This window comes from Crocodylus siamensis, chromosome 1 (assembly GCF_052110815.1).
Source record: "Crocodylus siamensis isolate JL-2025a chromosome 1, ASM5211081v1, whole genome shotgun sequence".
Lineage (NCBI taxonomy): Eukaryota > Metazoa > Chordata > Crocodylia > Crocodylidae > Crocodylus > Crocodylus siamensis.
In genome coordinates, this window is record NC_143395.1 from 262,072,497 (window position 1) to 262,095,324 (window position 22,828).

A 22,828-nucleotide genomic window follows, 5' to 3' on the forward strand; every position below is an offset into this window, starting at 1 on the left:
ATGCTAATAAAGTTATATTAGTTTTTACTTTGATCTTAAACTGAGTAATGTTGCCTTGGTCTCTAGCATATGAGTAAAGCTTGTATATTTTTTTTTCACCTGGAGAAAAATAAGTGCTATGTTATATGTAATGATGTCCCACACCATCCTCCCCACTCTTTCAAAATCATAAATTCACCCATGGTTAAGAGTACTGTCAGTGGCATTGAAAGTACTTTCTAATGCCATAAATAAAAATAAAAATATGGAGTTACACAATTTTCTGAGTTTCCTAACTCAGAAGTTATTTTGCCAAAAAGGGAAGAAAGTAAGCAGCCACATTTTTATGCATCTTGAAGTACACCCTCATTTTTTTTCTTCATTTGGAGTTGGGCAGAGTAGACAAATCCAGTATGATAAATTTTAATTTACACAGTTTTGAAGCCAAGGACATGGAGTCACTCCAAGTCAATATGGAGATGCTAGTTTATCATGTCCATGTACATTTGTTCATACACAGCACCATCTGATGCTTATGTGCTAAAGAGAAATATTGGCATTAAGCTAAAGTTGTCACAAAACTCAACTAGGCTTTAAGATAATTACAGTATAGCCAGCTTGAATTTGATCCCAAGCCCCAGAGGATAGCAGATTTATGAAATTACCATAAAATTAAACCTTAAAAATTTGGAGGATTTCATAAATTGAAAACCTGGTAGCTTTGCATTATGATAGGTAATATACTTTAAAATGACATGCTAATGTAGGATTGTGAGGGACTGCTTTGGAATTTTTTGTTATTTTCATTGCCAACACTAAGACCAAATTCTGAAGTTGTCAAAAAATGTCTATTCTTTACTTTTCTGGCACACTCAAGTTGGTTCCTCTACCTAAATGATGCCTTGGTTCACTAAGGTCCTTAAGGGCATCTATACATGTGCTTCAGGGGACACTTTAATTAGTGTGGTTCTTGGAACCACTGTAATTAAAATGCCCTCAACATCACATGTATTCAGCGTCCCACACTTCAAAATGGCAATGAGAGTGCTTGAATTAAAGCTTGTTTGAGCTTTAATTCAAGAACCCCTGCTGCCATTTTGAAGCACAGGGACACTAAATAAATGTGATGTAGGGGCTGCTGGAGAAAGTTAATTAACACACTCCAGAAGACTTGATTAATCAAGACTGCTCCAATGCATGCTAATTAGCATGTAGGAGCAGGTATTAAGCATGTGTATACGTGCCCAAAGATTAGCTCTAACTTTGAGCCTCTGAATGGCCCCGCTAACAATAACTTCACTTGAACTACTTGTGGTTAAACTTAGATATATGTCTACAAATACACTGCTGAATGGAGCATATACTTTCAGTAGCTTCCTACTAGCTTTGCTGCTGGTAAGTATTTTCCCCTAATGTCAAGGATGGTGCTTAAGACTCTGGACCTTGTTCCCATTTGCATGAAGGTCAATTCACACCACACTAACTGCCTATGCAGTGTATAGACGTCTTGGCGTACATGAAAATATGGCTCTGTGTTGCTTTAAAATTTCTAGATATCCAGACAGAAATCTACCCTATCACATTGTTTATTCTGGCATCTGCACATAAAATATCCACCAGTATTATATTACTAAGGATCTCCTTCTCAACCAAATGATTACATTTAGAAGAACAAAACAAGAGTTCTATAGCCAGGTTAATTTCCAAATGAACAGATTATCCTAGGCATCTGTTCTGAGCATGCCTCTGCATATACTGCTGATAGCCAAGATTCAAGAGGTTGTGCAAAACCAGCAGCACTGTTGCCAATAGTTGGCTGTGGTCCCACTGCAGTCCCATCTGGATATAAAGTTTTGAGCATAATGTAATGTTCTGTAAGTGATAAAGGGAAGGGAAAAATCTCAGTGTTTTTACTGCAGATGTGAAATTAAAAAGAAATGTAATGAATCTATTTAAATGATTTAAAAAATTTAAGAATAATTTTGAGTGGTATGGGGGGTGAGGGAAATGAAGGTTGAAATGCCAGGGTTGTGAAAAAAATCTCTCACCACTTCTCTTTAATCCTTGATGGGGCCCAATACTGCATTCTTTACAATTCACTCTTGTCAATCAAAAGGAGTTTTGGGTGCCCAGAAACTCTGGGACTGGACCTATTGAACCCCTTTCACTTTCATGCTAGTCAGAGAAATTATTTTTCAATCTATCATATTCTATGTGTTTTATAACTTACTTTTTCAGTCAGTGGCTGCTCTATACTTGGTGCTTTCTGTGCCATTCTGCTGAAAGCAGATTAGTTATGCCACGTATAGTCTTTGACACATTTGTTCATTGGATCATAGAAACTTCTCTCTTTTGAGTTGTGCTGCTTATAGTCAATCTATTTCAGATTCTTTGCAAACCTTGGGCTCCAGTTCTGTCAGAATGGCCAGATTCTTTCCTCTTCATGAGCCTTGAGAATCAGTTACACAGTTAGTTACAAAGCTGCAGTTTTGGCACTTACACACAGTTTGGGATTCAGTGTAGCTATGTTCCCGCCACCCCTCCTTTCTGAATGCAGTCAGTCAGCTTCATTCTGGCTACATTCTCACACAGGCCTGTGTATAATGCCAAACAAGTCTCAGAATTTTGCTTGCCAAAATATTATGGTAGGGGAGAGGAGGAAGGAAACTCCCCCTTCTATTAACCTAGTGGATAAGGGCACTTGCCCAGAGAATAGGATACTCCAAATTTAGGCCCCTTTCACCCAGAAGAGGTTTGAACCTCTGTGTATCCTGCTTCCTAGTAATGTGTTATAATTGCCAAGCCACTAGCTATGCATTGCCCAAAATGTCTTCCACCCCTCTCATGGAAGCTAGCTCACTGGTCCACCATGAGGGTGCAGGAGGAGAGCCAACCAGATGGAGTAGGGCTTAATGAGACAGATGTTGCCTTGAAAAGGAGGGAACTTAGGGTTTCAGTTTAGGTCTTGCTCCCAGTGTGGCAGAAACTATCCCAGTGGTATTTATCCCTTTATCCAATGAATATTAAATGAGAGGTTCTGCAGGTGTGCTTCAGGGGGAGGAATGAAAAACAATTTGGGCAAAGCCCAGACTGCACTATGGTGGTTAGATCACTGTTAAAAATCAGGATGCATAGTGAGGGAAGTGGGCTAGAATATGGAGTTCCTATCCAGTGGGTTAAAAGGTGGAAGGGCCCTCCTCTGGCAAGTCTGCATGCAGAAAGACCCTATTTCACTCCAGGTTGAAACAGAATCCCAAACTGGGCATGTGTCAAGCATTGCAGCAATGTACACACATCTTAACTGTGTGAAGGGGGATTAAGATTTACCCCTATCTCCTTACTCACCATGTATAATGAACTAGAAGATACCCAAAGATGCCTTTAATGCACAGAAGAATAGTTTCTAATCCCTATGGTTTTCCTGCAGAAATAAATGAGAAAGGGACAAAGATATACTGTAATTTGCATTTGGCGTTTTCTCCTAACTTCTGCATTGAAATGTATTTGACTGGTAACTTCCACATGGAAGTTTCAGAGTTCAGCCTCCAAAACTATAAGTACCCTGAGATACACAGAGGAAATTAAGGACTTACCTCCATGATTCTACCCCACACCTCCTCTTGCAAGGGTTCTATAGAAGCAGAAACAGATCGAGTTGGGGGGATGGGGAAATAGTTATCACACCCTGCTTCTGCTGCTACCACCTGTCCCAGCTGCCTGCGGAGACTTCGGGATTTATTGAGATTGGGGTCAGGGGAAAGGTAACAAGACAAACAATGACAGACAAGAATAACTCACATCAGCAACTTATTGACAGTCCCCTCTGATGCCTGATGTACGACAAATTTTTCTTTCCACAAAGCTCAGCAAAGTCAGGCATCCCCAATCAGTGCAGTCCGAGAGGTACCAGGAAGGACCCTGGTATTAAGTTTTGGGCTCCTCGAGATCTACGGGCCTACTGATCCAGGTCAACAACTAATTAGTCCCTTTCACAGAGCTGTATCTTCCTTATGAATGATTTCTGGATGTGCAGCCAATTTATAACTTCTGAGCTGTGCTGATAATGTACAGCCATTCAGATTCTTTTTACTTCAACTGTCCTCAGACTGACCAATAGCAGTACAAGCCTTGCATTCTTCTGATAAGGTTAATTTTAACTACGCTGCAGGGCCTTACTACTTCAAGGCTTTGCTAAATTTACTAGGCCTTACTTCATACAAGGCCTTACTACATCTTAAACTTTAATTAGGCTCTTAGAAACAACATATAGCTTAATATCTAAACAAATGACAGAAAAAACACTTGGTCTAATCTTCATAAAGCCTTCAGCAAGCACCTTTATCACACAGACATAATTTTCAGCTGTCACAGCCACCGGTGTCCCTGATTTGGGTGAAGGGGGAGCCCCAGAGCTGCTCCTGGCTGCTCCAGGCAGGACTGTGGCTGTTTGAGCTGCCGGGCTAGCCAGGGACAGTGGTGGTGTTGTACAATTCCTCCTTCTTGTGCCTACTCCCTGCCTGTCTCTTCACTGAAAGTGTTCCCTGTTGGTTGGGAGCAGATGCTGGAAAGAGGAACTTGCATGCTGCTGCCGCCACTGTTGTTCCTGGCTGATGCAGGCATGGGGGATCTCCAGAGCTGCTCTTGACTCACTCTTGCCCTGCATGTACAGCAAGCTGTGCTCAGCTGAGGTCACTACTGGCAGTGTACAAATTCTTCATTCCAGTGCCTGCTCCCAGCCAGCAGGGAACATTGGTGTGGGAGGTTCAAGCAGGGAGCAGGCACTGGAAGGAAGAACCTGCACAGTACCACTGCTGTCCCCAGGTAAGTGTGGCTTTCTGCAGAGATGCTCCTCACAAACTCTGAGTGGAACAAGGCAGGAGCAGCTCTGCCCATTCCCTCCCCTCCCACCCCAGGTCACCTGGAAATAGGTTTCCTCATCCCTTTCTCCCCCCCACCCATCATGCACTTGTTCCCTAACTGGCTTCTTGATGTTCCCTGCCAACCTGGTGACTCTAGCCATTCCTTTTCCCCATCTCTCCATGGCCTTTGGGATAGTGTGCTGCACCCTGTTTTAGTAAATCCTGGATCCACCCATGTATATGAGCTGTGTATGAATGGTGGTCTTTCCTAAACCATACTGCTTTTTAGCATGTGCCATCTATACTAACTTGACTACTTCAAAGATGCAGATTTGGGAAAGCATTACCTAGCTCCTAACCCCATCATGTTCTCTTCTGATTTTTCTTCACCAGAGGAACTAGAACTGCATGGAGCCCTGGCTGAGTAATTTTGGAAGGATATTACCTGGGGTCTAGATCTGGCCGCCATCTCATTAAAGGTTAAAATAACTATTCCTCGATTTCTCTCTCTGTTTCTGATTAAAAATTTTTGAAGTAATATGCTGCCAATTTCAGAGGTGGAAGGAAACGTTGTGGGCCTGATTCTTACTGCATTACTGAAGATTTACACTAATGTTGTTCACTTCACTTCAATGGAATCAAACTGTAAAACTAGATAGTGGAACCAATGAATTTAAAATTTTTCAAGATTCAGGATCCTGATCACTTCATGGAACTAAAATGCTTAATGGATATAGTTAAACAGAGCCACTTGACACCTCTCACTAGTTATGTCTTCAATTTGTTTTCTTTTAAATTGCTTCATTGATGATCTATGTTAATTTTGTAAAGATATTTACAATACCTGGAAGGAACCAGTAGAGAGGGAATAAGTGGGACCATGTTCCACCTAACTTACTTTTCTTTAGCAGAACTAAAGTAGGATATATGAATTCAGATTCCTGGTCTGTGTCATTTCTACAAGAGTGCTCCAATGATGCAAACTAAGAATATGGATGGAAAAAGTGCTTTATTGATGAAATATCAATGATGGTAGTAGCAAAGGAATGTTTAACTGAAAACCTCTCTCTATAAATTGGCTGGAGATTTGAGCTACTTGCCTAAGAGACCAGCAGAGAAAGCTCATCTTTAAGCATCCCAAGTGAGATGAGAAGCCAGTTAAATGGGAAAAATACAGTATATTCTAAAAGGCCAATGGTTAATAAAGCTCATAAAAGTAGGCAGAGATAAAAAGAAGTTTCCTGATTTCTTTTTACTTCATTCCCCTAAGGACTACTTCTACTTGCTGAAACTTTGCGTTTTATTCTCTTTGGAATTTCTTTCAGAATCTTAAAGACTTTTTATTACCTCTATTTCTGATTTGCAAGTTTCTTTTTTTTATTACTACTTTTATGATTGAGAGAAGCCAGTGGGGTGTCTCATATGGGTAGCTTTACTATTAACAGGGCACATCTACATGTGTGCTTTACTGAGCAGTAGACTAATTTACTGTACAGCAAAGTGTCATATGTGTGGCAATTGGGCTGATGTAGACTAACAGAACTGTTGGATAGTTCTCTCAGACAGGTACTATCTGACGGTGGAGTAAATTAGTAAATTAGTGGGCTTAAACTTATGTGTAGATGGTGACATAGGGATTAGTTTATTTTGGCTGAAATTGCACCAGAGTTTATTCGGTTGCATTAATTGCACATATAGACACCCCCACTGTATAGCAACTAGTGCACAACATACCATTTATGATCTCTGTCAAAAACAAGTGATAACTGGGTGGTATGGAAAAGGAAGGGGAAAAGTACACTGCATGGCTATTTTTTTTATTCTGAATTTAAAATTTGCGTGTGAAGCATAGCTGATGTGTGGGGAGATGCTGATTAGAAGACTAAAAAAAAAAAAAAAAAAAAAAAAAAAAAAAATCGGTGGTGTGATAGAAAGCACCTTAAGTGCTGCCTTCTCATGGCATTCACGCACATGTGAGAATGTATCCTGTATCTCCACTTTACAAATGGGAAGGCTGAGATACAGAGGCCTAAGTGATGTGCCCAAGATCTCATAGTTAATGTCAGAGCTAAAAGCAAATCTCTAAGGCCAGATCTACATCATAAATGTAACCACATCTGCTAGTAGTGTCCTCAAGGTCACTATCAAGTCCAGGCAGGCTGCTTCCAAAAGTAGAAGCAGCATAGTTGTATCTGGGCTATAATTAAGCAGGCTAGCTGGCTCTGCTGAGTGCTTAAAATCGAGCAGAATAACTAAAAAGGTGGAACTGGGAACCAACCCTGCTTGCCAACCCTGGGGGGGGCGGGAGGTGGAGTGATGCAAAAAATGCAGCAGCTGTGCCACCCAAGGTGCTCAAGCATCCAGTTATATTTCTGTTGACACGGCCATGACCAGGCAGGGTATATTTACCAAAGATTCCGGTTTCTCTCCATCTCTTTTGAGGTCCCAAGTTACCTTTCTTTCAAGTACTTTTTTCCTCATTGACTGTAATTAGACTAAGTTTGTAGTGATATAAGCATTAGTTTTTAAAACTGAAAATAGCAGTAAACAAGCTTCCTGTTTAGCCGATACCATGAAAATCTTACCCTGCCTTCTGCCTGACTTCAGACTAACATGGCTAACTACCCCTCTCAAAAGATTTTGCCTTTTAACTTGAAGACCCACAAAACAAATGAATTCCATGCTACAAGTACAAGCAAAAATGCAGCAACATCAATCCAACCAATGAAAAATGGATTTCTGTTGCTGCTTGCAGGCACATGAGAAGTGTTAAAATACATGAGTGAAGAAATGTGCTCAGTCAGAAATACAAATGACAACAATTTGGGAGAAGGATTGCAAATGTTATGAAATAAATTTGAACAGGCATCAACAAGCAGAATGAATACACTTCCTTCAATATTTTGGTGTGAGCTTTCATAGTAATTGGCTTGACCATAATTGGTATTGATATAGCAGGAGGTAACAGAATCCTTATTATCATAGGTTTTGCAAAACTAAGACATCTTAGCATACAGTAATATTGCCCAGCCTCCCAGTCTTTGTAATGAATTCTCATTTGAATCATGTGCTTTCCTTGGAACAGCTACTATCAGATGCACAATATGATTCATGCTCCATCTTTGCTTTTTGGGAAATTGTCTTACTTGGCTTCATCAAAATCTTCACGTTACAATTCACTTTGGATTGCTCTTATATGTTCTTTATGCTGCCTTCTGTTTGTGTTCTAAGCAGCTATTTTTTCCATGATCTCCAGCACTTTTGCCACCTCTTAGGAACAGTGGCTCTGTTTTTGTATCCAATGTAGTATAAAACCACTAGTTTCCAAAATATTGTTTTAATAAGTAAAGAAGGTGATGGGGAGAGAAGGCAGTTATAATTCTTTCAAGTATTTGAAGAGCTTTCCATCTATTCCACAGTGATAGATTTATCATGGGTAAGAACAGCCAGCAGTCAACCCCCAAGTGCAGCAGGGTGGACCCAATGATCTTGTAAGATTCTTTCTACCCCCTGACATCTATAAATTTATGCTTCCTGCTTGATAGCTTCTTGGCTGCAGAGCCCCATCTGGAGCAATAAGCAACAGCAACCACCACTCATGCATAGCCTAGATACAAAGGTAGTTAACAGAGAGCCAGCTGCATAGGGAAATAAAACAGTACTGCTGCCTTAGGGACTACTAGTCTTATCTTGAGGTCTTTATGCTAAAGTCACCAGAACTATTTGTATGAAAGTATTTGCATAAAGGCTGTAAAATACATGTATTCATTGACTTCAGTTGCAATGTAACTTTCGTTACTCCTGCAGATGTGGCTGCAGATATCTCAGGCTGACCATTCATGAAATGTATCATACCCAAGTAACATTCAACTCTCAGCATTTTGGTGTAAAGGACTTGTACAGTACTTGCTGTAGAAGCAGGGATACAATTAAACTTTCTTGGGTGATGTTCCAACTCCACGTAAGATTAACTTTGACTGGCTTATAAAAGAGCAACTGTGATGCGGTTGCCTGCTATCTAAGGGGCTAGAACTGATGACCTAGGATATCCCTTCCAATCCTATGTTCCTAATATGGCACATAATCAGTATAGGAAGACCAATACTTCCTGGTTGCTAAGACATAACTTATGTTAAGGTGTGCTGTCTTGAACCAGAGACAGCTATACTCAAGCACTCCACATAAATGCCACCATGCATACTAAATTCTACAGCCCATCCCTGTGCATATATTACATGATTTAATATAATTACTAAATTTGTACACCATTTTTATATCCATCTCTCTTCTAACATTGCCCATGGCAAGAGAGCCAATGCATATGGCTACAAATACAGAGCTCATTTCTGAAAAGAGGCATAATGGATCCCATAAGGTACATGTACATGTACATCTGTCCAGAGAGCAGTGGGGAAGGAGAGGAGTTCAAAACCCCATCTCCATAAAAGCATCACTGCAGATCCCCTTCTATTGCAATTACAGCTCTGTCAATTTGCTTCAACTGACAGAGGGGAGAGACAGGGAGAACTACATTTGTTGTGGTTGCTTCTTAACTCTTTAAGTCATAGTTTTCAGATATCTCCAATTCAAGAACTTCACGTTCTTGCAGAATATGAGATACTGCCAGGGATTCTGACCTTTTAATTAATGAAGTTTTTTGCCTGAATAATACATATAAGGACACTAAATTTAGGTCTCACAGGAAGCTTTAAATCTAGCATTTTCTAAATTTCAGGTGTTAAACTTTACATCTACATGCTTTTAGAACAAGTTTAATATGCACCTTCTTAAAAATAATTCAAAACACATTTCATCATGTGGAATCCTGGTATGATTCCATGCTAACTCATGACTCATACCAGGATTCTAACATTTAGACACAGGGCTCATGGTAGAAATGATTGGTTGCCAACTTCTATGGGGACTAGCTGACAGAAGAGGAATATAGGCTGCTTACAGACATTAAACAACCAAAAACCAAAATGATGCTTTATTTTAAACTCAGTGTGCCCCCACGCTGAGCCCAGTAAATGCCCAGAAGAGGCATCGTGTTAGTTGACCGGGCTTGCCCAACATCTATATAGATTCGGCACTTTAGTGGGGCTTTTTTGCCACTTTTATCGAAAAGCTGATTGATTCAGCTGTTAGAGAAAAGTGCTGACACCCAAGCTATACAGATGCTGCAGAAATGGGTCAAACTGTAAATCATGATTTTTTTTTTTTAATGTCTGTAAGCATCTGTAGACTTTCAATTCTTGGACCAGACATTCAGTTTTAGACAAGACTAAGCTTGTAAACTCTGCTGTCTTTGTTTCCCCCAACTTTGTTTTTCTCCCATTCTTCTCTTACCTATTTAAACATTTCTTCTACATTTTTTCAACATACTCCTATCCCCTCCCACTCCATTATCATAATTCCCTGATTCTTTTAAACCTGACTCTAGCTTTTGCATCTAACTTCTGTATCCTAATTCCCATAGATAGCAGGAGAAATTTAAAGAAAAGTGGTACCTATGAAGTCCCAAGACGGAATATGCACAATTCTTTGGTCAGCCATACGTAGGGACCTACCTAAGTTGCAGCAGAAGAACAGGTTTTTTACAGCCTATTTGAAGCACAGAAAGCTGATGTTTGCAGGCATTTTTGATGGCCCTGACCTTTGCTGCTGATTGGTGGAGGGACCCAGCAGCCCCACCCCTCACCACTGATTGGAGGAGGGTGCCTTCACTCAGTTTACAGCACTACCGCTTTCCTTGCCCCACTCCTCACTGCTGATTGGCGGAGGTCACCTTCATTCAGTCTACCTTACTATTGCTTTTTTTAGTTGATTTCATGGGAAATCATGGCCAAGGTGGATTTCCAGGCACTTGCAGACAATGCTGTTTTTCACAGTTTCTGCAAAATTCATGAAACTGCAATTTAGGTAGGCTCCTGCTCATACACGGTCCATAGTTATGTGCAGGAGTTGCAAGAGAAATGGAATATGCTCCATCTAGGACTTGTATTTTAGGTGGAATCTTTGGAGCATTTATCTATCAGGTGCTAACAAGTCTCTTTTGTGAAAATGTAAGTTTCATTTGTGGGGTTTTGTTTTTTGTTTTGTAAACATTATTTGGATGAGTTTTCATGGGTATTGTTAAGACTGCATCCCAGGTTGACCCCCTACCTGTTTCAAAGTCCCTGCTCCAAAGTCTGGAGATTTAGAGATTCTCAGTTAAAAAAAAACTGTAAGCCATCTTTAACAGAGGCAAAGCAATTCATTTTTCTATAATTTCCCTCTATGAAATGGCTGAACCACTTTTTGGTTGAAACTTAGAAAAAATCTTGAGATTAAAAACATTCTGCCCAAATAGTTAAAATGAAAGGTTCTTGACTGCAAAGTGTTGGGATATATTAACCACAGAAACTGCTGCCATCTCTGCCTGTAATAAGTAATATTTCCCAGGGCTGCTTGCATTCTGTTGACATTTACTCCACCCTTTCACAAAGACTTGTGGGGGAGGGAGTGAGCCCTGAGCCACGATTGTTCGTATCATTTTGATTTGGAATTGTGAGTCTCACTTGGCCCAAGTACGTTCTTTATCAATTTTTAATTCCACTCTCATTTTCTAATTATATTTGCCATGTTCTTCTAATTAATAATTATTACAAGCTGAATATAATACTGAGATAATTCAGCCCATCTGATTGGCTAACACATAAATGCCTTGTACATACTTTTTAATGGCACCAGCCATTTAAAAAAAAAAAAATCCATATACCTATTTCCCACCCCCTTCCAACTGCATCTTAAAATAGAAATAATGACTCAATACAATGTATTTCTTTAAGATTAATAGCTGGCTGAGGATAATGGGCTTCAGTTCTGCTTTATGAGTTCACAAATTTCTACTGCATAGAACCTTTAGAAATATAAGGAACTTGACAGTCTATTTTAAAAAGCTTTTAATTCTACTAACATAATTTGGTTTCCACCTAAGCATTTTTAAAATTGATAATACCAGGTTGGGGAACAGAAGTTTAGAAATGCCTTTTCTATCTAGAAATGATTGTAAATATGCAGAGTCTACATACTGAGGTGGCATCATGAAATAAGCAATCATGTACAAGACCACCTTGCCCTAAGTAAGTACTGTATATATTTGTAATGAAAAGTTTCTTCCCCAAAGAGTCTGAAGTCCAAGTCATATGATTCTCTCTGTCTTACAATGGGGTGAAACAGGAGACAGTTCTTTTTAGTCTGTGTTTAAGATACAATAGGGAACCAATAGCATTTTTTGTATAGAATTTTAAAGGGACCAGGCCATTGGAAAGAAAACCAATGCTTTGAAGAAAGAATGCTAAAAATATTATTGATGCTGAAATCGTAGCTCCTTGGATTTCTAGAGTAGGATGATTACTTCCCTGAGGTGCTTTCTCCCATCCCATTTTTTCACAAACCTACCTCCAATGTAAGAGGCATCATGATGATCCCTCTCTTTTTAATCCAAGGCTTGATTTTCTTTGTTTCCATGTCAGCCTTCCTGGATACCAGACCTCCAGTACTGGGTTGGGGGAAGAATCCCTTAGCTAGGATTGTTCATATGATCTTGGTTTGGTCCCTATCTGTCTATACATGTACACACACTTTACTATTGGGAACTGATTTGGAGAAGAAATACATATGCATACTTCTAGTATCCATACTTAATAACCAACCTAAAGCATTTGCCCTTGACATTTATAGCAGGGTGCTGCTAATGAAACAACACAATCAGAGTCTAGACAGGCATTCATCCTTTAATGTGGGGGTCAGCCATACAATTGAAGGGGATGGAAAATGGAGCCATGTGGGCATATTTCCAACATGGTGTCCTGTTTCTATCTGCAGAAAAGCAGCCCTACAGAACCACCTTGCCAAAGGGGCAGGGGATTCTCCCATGAGGAATTTGCTGCACTGCTAATTTGAAGTTACAGCAGTTCTTTCCTTTCCCTACCTTCATGAATTGTGCAAAACAGCTGCTTGCAAAGACAGCAAGGCTAACAGTTGGCTTTCCTGGCTTTCCAGACTAGGGGGTTCAGCCTTGCTTGCCAAGATAACTCCAGATGCACCCCTTCTCCTCTTGGCCCACCTAAGTCCACTCCCTGCCTCAAAATGATTCATGGTGGTGGGAGTGATGTGGGGTAGGACAAGTAAGTCCCATGTGAAGTGAGCACCAGCCTTCCTTTGGGGGATAAAAAAGAAAAAAGAAGCAAAATCAGTTCTCTGTCTCGCTCTTTCTAGGGGATGATGTCCTCATGCAGTGAAGAAAGATGTGGCTCTTGAGAGCCCTGTAAAGCAGCAAAGGTTCTTTGGGTAGATATGATATCTTTTATTAGTCTAATATTGGTCTAATAAAATATTTATTTTTAAATATATTTTGTATTCTAGGTCAAATGAGTCAAATCAGTTCCAAATCAAATTGATTGAGCAAAACTCAATTGTTCCAAAAGCCACATCGACTGAGCAGGCAGAACTCAGACAGTCCAAACACCACATATGGTGCTACAACCTGCAAGTATTCTCCATCCCAGATCCATTACCCTGGGACTTCAGATACTCCCAAATCCATTGGCAGGCATCTTACTTGCAGACCCAAGACCTCTGGCCTTGTGGTTCAGATGCCCCTGGTCCTACAGGCAAGCATTCTCTATCCCAGGCTCTTTAGTTTGGGACTTCAGAAATTCCCTAGGCTTGATCTGAGCCCACAAGAGGCTGAAGAAACAACTAGTACTGGTGGTATTATTATAATAATAATTTTAAAATTATAATAATTTTATGATTGGTCTAATAAAAGATATCACATCTACCCAAAGAACCTTGTCTGCGTATATCCTTAGACCAACCAGGGTAAAACCAATAACCAACAGAGGTACTTCTGAACAGGGGGAAAAACTGGGAGCAGGAGATAGGGGGATGCAGAGCAAGTCTGGTGGCCAAGAGGCGATAAAGGTCAAGGGGGAAAAGGAAGGAAGGGTGGCGGGGATGGGCTGGAAGACAGAGTGGTTCTGCTGGAGGTGACTGAGAGGGTTCAGGGGGGCAGAGAGATGGGTGCCTGGGAGGATGGTGGCAGGGAGTCATGAGCTAGCTCCCAAGCCCATCACGTCCCCTTCTGATTTATCTTCACAGGTGGACCTGGAGCTTCACTGGCAGACAGATGGGGATGGGCAGGCTGGAAGACAGCAGTGCTTTTAGGGTAGCCATCACAGAGGACATTCTGGTTTTCTGCTACTCTGTCCTCTATGGATACAAAACCAGGTGCCCTTATGTCCCCTATTTTTTCTCTTCAAGAGAAAGAGATCATCAGGGCTTCAAGAGAAAAATAGAGGACATAAAGGCGTCTGTTTTCATATCAATAGAGGGCAGAGGACAACTGGACTGACCTCTATATTGGCCACCCTAGTGGCATCAAGCAGCAGCAGGCAGGTGGCAAACCAGGTCCCCTCACAGGCAGGGGCAGGGATGTAGGGTGGTAGCCATGTTGGTCTAAGGACTTCCATCCGCAGGCAAGGTTTCACAGTTGTTCGGGGCTGGAAGGGACCTCACACATCAGTGGGTCCAGCCAGTTTTGCTTTATGTGTAGCCTGAAGCCATCCTCAATCAGCTTGTGCCCCATTATTTCTTGTCCTCCCCTGGGGGGGGGGAGGGGGGGCGCTCCGGGTAAATCCCATCTTTGACTGGGCCAGCTCAGATAGTAGGGGCAATTCGTCTTGGCAAGCTCTGTTTAGACCGGGGATAGGCAGCCCCTGGCAGTGTGGCCCGTGAGGGCATTTTGCTTGGGGGGCGGGGGAAAAGGGCCTGGTCTGCACTGCCACCACGAGGGCTAGCCCCCGGTGGCTCCCCTGGCACGCCAGCACCTTACGAGTCAAGTATTTGGGGCACTTTGCCCCCAAGCCCTTGCCTACCCTCTGGATTGGGCCAACTCGCATAGCAGGGAAACGCTTCCCGGGCAGCTTTCGGGCACAACGCCTTCGTGAGGCAGAGAGCGCGGCGGCGGCGGCGGGCGCTGCAGGGTGGCTCCAACTTCCCACAAACTTCGCCTGGAGCGGGGGTGGGGGAGAGGCCGGGAGGGCCCCGCCCTTTGCCCAGCCAGGGGGCGGGCGCTGGGAGGAGCGAGCGGCGCTGGGAGCCGGGGAGCTGCAGTAGCGGCTCGGGGCGCACTGCCCAGCCCAGCCCAGCCCAGCCCGCGCGGGGCCCGGGGGCGGCGGCGGCGGCGGCGGCGGCACCGGCACCGGCGCGCTCCTCCCGCCCGGGGCCCCCGATGGCTTCGGCCGGCAGCGGCATGGAGGAGGTGCGCGTGTCGGTGCTGACCCCGCTGAAGCTGGTGGGGCTGGTGTGCATCTTCCTGGCGCTCTGCCTGGACCTGGGCGCCGTGCTGAGCCCGGCCTGGGTCACGGCCGACCACCAGTACTACCTGTCCCTCTGGGAGTCCTGCCGCAAGCTCAGCGACCTGGACTGGATCTGCGAGTCCACCCTGCACAGCGGTGAGAGCCCCCCCCCAACCCCTCCAGCCCTGGCAGCTCCAGCTCCACCTTGGAAGACCAGACAGAAGGGGACGGGATGGGGTTGGGAGCCGGCTCCTGCCTCTCCCCTCATCTGCTCCTCGCCATCCTCCCCTCCCAGGCACCCCAGCCCTGGCTCCCTCTGCGCCATCACCCTTGTGTCCCCTTCTCCCCTCCATTGACCTTTATCCCCGCCTGGCCCCCAGCTTGGTCTCCCCACTCGCCCCATCTGCTCCTGGTTCAGGAGCCCCCCAGCCATCCTCTCCCTCCGTGCCACATCCCGGTTTCCAATCGGCCATAGTCGCCGTTCCGCCTCCCCCCAGGCTTGCCTCCCTGCCCATCTATCCCTTTTAGTCCCTAAAGGATTGGAGAGGGCTTTGTGTAAATCATGCATGCTGAAGGGAGCTCCATGGGGCACCTGCCCTGCCCCAGCTGGATGGTCAAGGAGGTAGTGAGGGGCTTAAAGAAGGGGCACTGCCTTTAAGGGAACCAGGTGGCCCCTTATGTCTCAGTGCTTCCCCAAAATGTCACGAGTTGTGGCTGGTTTTTGGTTTTTGTGGGGCGGCGGTTGCTTGCCACATCATGAGGAATCAATGGAGATTAAGGAGCATCTCTGTGCTCCAGCTGGGAATTGCCTGCAAAGTTATCTCTTGTCTAGGTAGATCTACAAGCTCCTGGAAACCACGTTTTTTTTTTACTTTGTCCTGAGCAAAGACACATTCTGGATTTTCTTATCCCTTTTGCTCTTCTCTGCCCCCTTGGATGTGTCTGTGCATCTTCTTAGCAAGTTCCTGTTCTTCCTTCCCTTTTAAGCTCCTTCTGCCTTACTGTCGCTTAATTTGGTTTCTTGGTGTCTCTTCTTCAGCATTTTGTCCCTTTTTCATGAATGGAGAAAAAACCCAGTGGCTTTCTTGTTTAAACCTTTCTTGGGATATTCAGAAGCTGGTTGTGAATGACACAAGCTGCCTGTTGGATTTCCCTCAATAAATATCTCTTTTTTTTTTTTTCATGGAGTGTTTTAGGCTTCATTGCAACAACTTCTGGAGTCCCAGTGGAAACATTTGCAAATTAAACCAAAGCCCACGCATAAAGCCTGCTAAATCATCCATTTGGATCAGTCTTTGCCCTCAGATTTTTGGTAACCATACAGGAAAAGATCACTTACTGCTTGTCTGGCTTTCTACTGCTTGCTTTGAAAGCTTGTATTTCTATTTTTCTTGGCTTCTTGAAATCCTTTAATATTTTCAGAGCGAACATAATATGTACGTGGAAAAATCGCAGGCATTCCTTTGTTGCTGTCAGTGTTGTAATGATTTGATTTGTTGTCAGCGCTGCACAACGTTCGGTGGGTTTGGCCCTTGCTTGCTTTAGATTTGTGTAACATGATTGCAAAAATATATATGTATACTTTTAATGTCACCTTCATTCAGTTACCAGGAATCTAAACAAACTTTCCAGGAGAGCTTTTTTTCTTCCTCAGTATAAATGGAAATTTATGTAGGAATGTCAGCTTCAACATGTCGCCTTAGCAACCTGAATCCCTTGCCCCTTCTTTCTGTCTCTTGAAATAATATCCCCTTGATTGCATAAAGACTTTTCAGATGGCTTGGGTGAGGATGAGCCCATTTTAAATCCCTCTTTTATTTTGCTGCTTTCATCAGGATCACAACCCCTTCCCCCCCCCCCCCCCCCCCCCGGTAAAATGTTGGAAATTAAAGAAAGATTACCAGTGTTTTCTAGTGCAGCATCTGAAAACTGCTAGTCAGTCCTCAGTTGCTTTGAGAGGCATTTACCTTTTTATGTTTTCCTATAAAAAGGTGGCAGATAAGTGGGCGAGGAAAGGATGGTGGGGGATGATTTAAAATGCAGTCTTGCTGGATGGTATATGCTTAAAACCAGAGCAGATCTGTTGCCTTCTCCTGACCCCTTTCAGAAATTCCTGACTGTTCATTTCTATTTTGGGTTTTTGAATCAGCTTTGCTCATTTTCCTTAAATACTTTCCATGTAGTACAGCCAGGTTTCACAAGCTACTGGGGAGGAAGTGAATGATTGTTTTATTTGAGGTGACTTGAATAAGCCCTTCACTTTCCTCATGTTTGGCATGTAATCTGGCTCTTAGAGGACACCTAAAATATAAGAAACTGCAGAGTTCTTCCTGCCCTGCTCCTTCTCCTCAGAGCCTGATATCATTCCCATTAAAGTCAGTGGAAAAGCTCCCGTTGAAGTGAATGAATTTGGGATCCGGCTCATACTCTTTAAACACTGTGTGTTCTTGCTTAATATTTTAAGTGTACTTTCCTCCCACATCAAGAACACAGCAAGCAGTATGTTTTGGAGATAGCACAGAGTTCCCACAGGGAAAGCTCTTCCTACTTGGTACCAAGGCAGCAGCTTTGTAGCTAGCTAGCTGTGAGAAACAGTGGCAGACAGAAGCAAAAGATGCCTTAACCTGTGGTTTCAAGAGATTTGCTTCATCACTCATTGAAGGAGACCCACCTCAAGTGGCACTATCCAGGGTGGGCTCAGACTGAAAGATGTTAAAGTGCTTTCAAAGTTTAATTAAAATCCTTTGTTATAATAAGATTTAGGGAACTGATTGCTATTCAAAAGGCATCTTCGTTTTGTAGTATGGCATTTATCAAGTATGATAGCATCAGTGCTGTTTGTGATAGCAAAAAATAATCCCTCTGTCAACCTCCCTCTGTTCCAAAATTTTCATTCCTTGGCATACCACATGTTCTTATACTTAAAGTGGTTTCTTTTTAAATTTTGTAACTTTAAGCATCGTTTATCACCAAGGTTTGTGTGAATACTTTCCACAATTGCCAGCCTCAAGTATTCAAAATAATGAGTCAGAATGATGTAAGAATCATGAGATTTAAAAGGAAAAAAAAAAAGTTCTCTTGATTTGCTTTCCTATTTTGAGTCTTCAGACTTCACTTGGGTCACTCTTTTAAGCTTTTCTCTGCAACCACAAACTGTAGAAACTAGCTTTTGTTTGTAAATGAAAGCTGAGTTTCCTGCCTAATGGTGTATAAAAAAAGGAGGTGGGACTTTAAGAACAACTACAGATATGACAAGGCTAGCAATTCCAATTGAGAGCTTTAGGAGTTGTCCAGCCATGCAAATTTTGTCTGGGACCAAACCTTAACATGAATAGTTTTGCTCATGTACAGGTCTTTTTGTAACTTTTAAAAAAGACTTTGTGGTGATTTTCTTAAATATATGGGACTAAACCAAATAATAATAAATATGCAGAGTTTAGATGCTTTCTTTGCTTTGCCTTTAAACAGAATTTTGCGGATGATTAGTTTGAAGTGATTTGGGCCCATTTTGCATTTGAATGTGCTTATGATAAAGCAGTTTATGTTTAAATCAGAGTTACTGTGCATAAACACATCATTGCACGTATCTTATTTAGAACTTAATTGGATGTGTGTGTAGTTGTTCCCATGGAGAACCATGTGACAATACATTTGTTTCTGTGCAATATATTGCAGTTATAATAATTTTTCAAATGAAAAATCCTTAAATGTGGCCTAGCAAACCTAAACAATTCCATAGTATCTGGTCTGTCAGCTAAGCACCTTGCATTTTGTAGAGCAGAATGTCTCCTTTGGGAGCATTATGGTCCATTGTGTAAATAATGCAAATGAAAATATATATGAATGAATATACTTACCCAGTATAAAACCTTTTTGGTTCACAGGACACGCATATATTTTTGCTAGTAAACGACCTAAATGCATGTTTATGCAACGTTCCTTTAAGAAAATTATGTTCCTTACAACCTTCCATGAAGGCTTAAAGAAAAAACAGCCCCAAAGGAATAAACACAAGAACCTCTCTGTATATCTTTGTTTAGTAGTCAGAAAACAAAAAGGTGTACTCATAATCCATCCTCCATTTAGAATTCAGTGCATATTAAAATAATTATTTAATGTTGATGTTAGTCTATTCTAACATAATAAGCTGTTCTTCAAATGATAAGCAGCATAGGATGTCCCCTTTTGGTGGTAGATCACTTGAATGGACTTAACCTTAACTATATATTAAGTAAAAATTGCTGAATTTTCATGGTTCACTAGGTTTGATGCCATCTCTTTTAGCTCTGTTTTGTTCCAAAACAAAATTGCTAGTTCAAAAACAACATCCTTCTGTAAAGATGTGGATTGTTGGTCTATCTGAGTTGATACTAATGCACATTTGCAAACTGTTCAAGGGTAGTAGTCACTAGTTAATACTCTTCTCACTTTAAAGGTGGTTAAATAGACGTAGGGAATATTGGGCGTTCATAAATGTGTTCCAGGAGGTGGGGGGTGGGGCTTTAATTAGCACAGCTCCAGGAGCCATGCTAATTAAAGCACCCAGAGCGTCATGTGTATCAGCATCCCTGTGCTGAAAAATGGTGGCAGGGCACTTTCAACTAAAGCTCGTCGAATGACACTGAAGTGTGCTGGACTGCAGCAATTACCATGAAAATATTTAATTGAGTCTGCTCCAACGTGCTGTAATTACGTGTTGGAGCAGCCTCCCTGCACATGTATAGGAGTTCTTAATGACCAGTCCCACAGCATGAAAACTCTCACGTTTTACTGATATGTCCAAAAAGTTTGATACCAAACCAAATAAAAGGCAAGTTCAACATCCTTCACTTTTTTGCCTTGGATTAGGGAGGATGTAAATTTTGGATCATGCGACTCCAAAAAATAAAAGTCTGATCTACAAGAATTTATATTCACCATGCTTTTCTCTCGAGATATCAAGTAGAGCTATGAAACCTGTTGAGTTTTTTAATTTGTCTTTCAGGAAACTCCTCCCTCATATCCCACTCACTAGTATTTTACTTGCCCAGGTATTTAAAAAAAACAAAACAAAATCTGATTTAGATCTGTAACCAGTAGAATTCCCTTGTTACTTAACATGTATGAACATTTTCAGACAAGTTCAAAGTGAATTATAGTATAATTAATCATCAAAATAGCCCAAAAGGTGGTGGTACAAGCATGCTCCCTATTTTACAGGAGGGAAAACAGACCAAGTAATCTTAGTGGAACCCATGGTTGGGGTGATTTGCAGAACCAGGGCTTTTTCACACCTAAGCATATATACATACTTTCAGCTGCATGGCCTCCTACTGTAGTGTGTCATGAAGCTCCTGGCTATTCAGAGGATCCTGGCAGACATTAAAATAGTGGTGTGATGAAATCTGATCCCTAATTCCAGGAATTGCATCTCCTGCCTTGCCACATGTACATGGCAAGAGGTGCGATTATTGAGATTGGTTACCAATTCCAATTGCGTCACTATTTTAATGGGACACTTGCAAATTGATTGGGGTTAGCAAGGTTCCAGCTCCCCCCTACTGAGGACTTTAACCGTTTCCTGTGCCCAGCAGTGCATCTGAGTATAGAAAAATCCAAGTGGTTGGCTGCCTTGTCCTACAGCTCCATCTGGAGCTGTTTTGAGATGTTGGGTCCTGGTGAGGCCTGTGACTGACCACAACCTGGCAGGTTGCTTTCCTTGCCCCACAGTTCCCTGCATCAACACACTGAAAGTCACACATGCTTCCTCATACAGTGCAGCACTGTGTGGCTGTTATCCTACCAAGGTTAAAGAATCCATCAGCTGATGGGATCCCAGTTCTCCACCTAAAGAAGCATGGTGCTGCACTAGCATCGCTGTCGGGCAAGCCTTGCAATGCAGCCAGCATTGGTCCCCATAGTGGTCTGCCCTGTCACACATTTGGTTTAAGGTGTACTGCAAACTAGCCACAAACGTGTTCCACTTATTTTGTAGAAAAATGTGGTGGTTAGTTTGTTTGTTTGTTTGTTTTTGCCATGCCATTACTTCTGTGAATGTGTGCCCAAGTTACTATTTATGGTTCAATTAATAGACCAAGCATATTATAAACGTAATATCTGCCAGGTCCACAGTAACAGAGGCAGACATCTCACCACCTCTTCCTCCCTTGCCATATGTGAAGCATGTCCATGGAACTCAGATGTAACATGGCTATATGAAATGTGTGTTGTATGCATATTGTACATGGGTACAAATTAACAATTTTTTTTTTCAAAAGCAAAACAAATGTCATCAGTACACTTAATTGACCTTACCATAATTTATTTTGTGCATCATCACTTCTAATACTGGAAAGCTACTGTTTATTTGTTTTGCTTATTTACTGGTAATAAATATCTTCACCCAGTAGTTCAAAATGCTCTTAATGCTAATGATAATAAGTGGTTTAAATATTTTATGAGATTTATATTTAGAACAAAGTGGGATATAACCTTGTCTCTACTACTGAGCTGTGTTCAAAGAGGATCATACAAGTTCCGAGCTAGCAAGCAGAAATGGATAAGATCTGTTGGGTGGTATTGCTTTCAATGTATTAGAATGCTCTGGTTCAGTAAAAAAGGCTGCTGGTTTGATGGAAAAGGAAAAACTATATTTAAATGCTAATTATTTTTTACAAGGTCCACTGGAATAAGTTTTGAAAATATCAGCAGATTGCCAGTTAGTTTGATGAACACTGCATTCCTCTTACAGCGTAGATCATGGTTAGAGTTGCTGAAATATTACTAAGTGCCATGCTGTGTATGTGGAGGTCAGAAAAGAGAGCTCAGGCTCTTTTAATCTTGAAAAGAACATCTTGTGCCTTTTGTCTATCTTCTTCTCCCCTAGCTACATATACTTGTAAAGTTTTTTCCATGGATGTTTGGAAGGACAGCCCAGTAATTAATTTGACATGGTAAACCTGTTCTATGAATCTCAGAGCAAGGCCATGCATCTGGTGTGAGAGATCCCTAAGCATAGTTCGTACTTCCTTTTCTGTGAATGAATTATAGATGACATGATTTCCTGTAATGCTGTACTCAAGTTGGCAAAGGTGGTATGTAATGTATTAGATCTCAGAAAAAAAGTTAGCATTTAAGTTAGGTCTTTCATCTGAAGAATGCTTTCTCCTCGGCAACTGAAGAATGGTCCCTTGTGGTCCTTAAAACTTGTGTTCATTGAGCTTTGAAAAGAAAACAGCTGGTTTAAAAAGAAGAAAAAGGCATCTACTTGTTTTGTGGGAATTGGAGGTTTTTAAAAATAAATAAATAACAACTTAACTTTTACTTTAGGGACCGATATATTAATGGCCACATGAGCAAGCACATGCTACCTCTCAAGTAATTCATTGACCTGTAAACCTGTGGATCTGGCAGCATTTTGTTGACTTGAAAATATGTCTTAGTTCCACAGCACCAGGTACTGGGTAACATTTTGATTATAGTTGATATTCTGCCATGAAGACTAAAGATAACATTTTCACTGGTGTCTAGTTCTAAATGCACAAGGGAATAGGTGAGATGAATGAAATATGGTTTGAGATTCCTGCAGGAGTGTAGCACCTCTGGCATCAATAACTTTGAGGTGCTTTTCTATATATCCATCTTTTGAAATCTAAGCCACTAAAT

At 41.8% G+C, this 22,828-nt stretch overlaps 1 protein-coding gene across 1 annotated transcript in view; it reads left to right on the forward strand.

Annotated features, from left to right (window-relative positions):
- Positions 1–14,986: 14,986 nt before the first annotated feature.
- The window catches only part of TMEM47 (transmembrane protein 47), a 30,647-nt gene continuing 22,805 nt past the window's right edge, over positions 14,987–22,828 (forward strand). Inside the window, exon 1 of the mRNA XM_090061787.1 lies at positions 14,987–15,340. Coding sequence (XP_089917913.1) covers positions 15,118–15,340 — 223 coding nt within the window. The 5' untranslated portion in view covers positions 14,987–15,117. The remainder of the gene's footprint in view (positions 15,341–22,828) is intronic.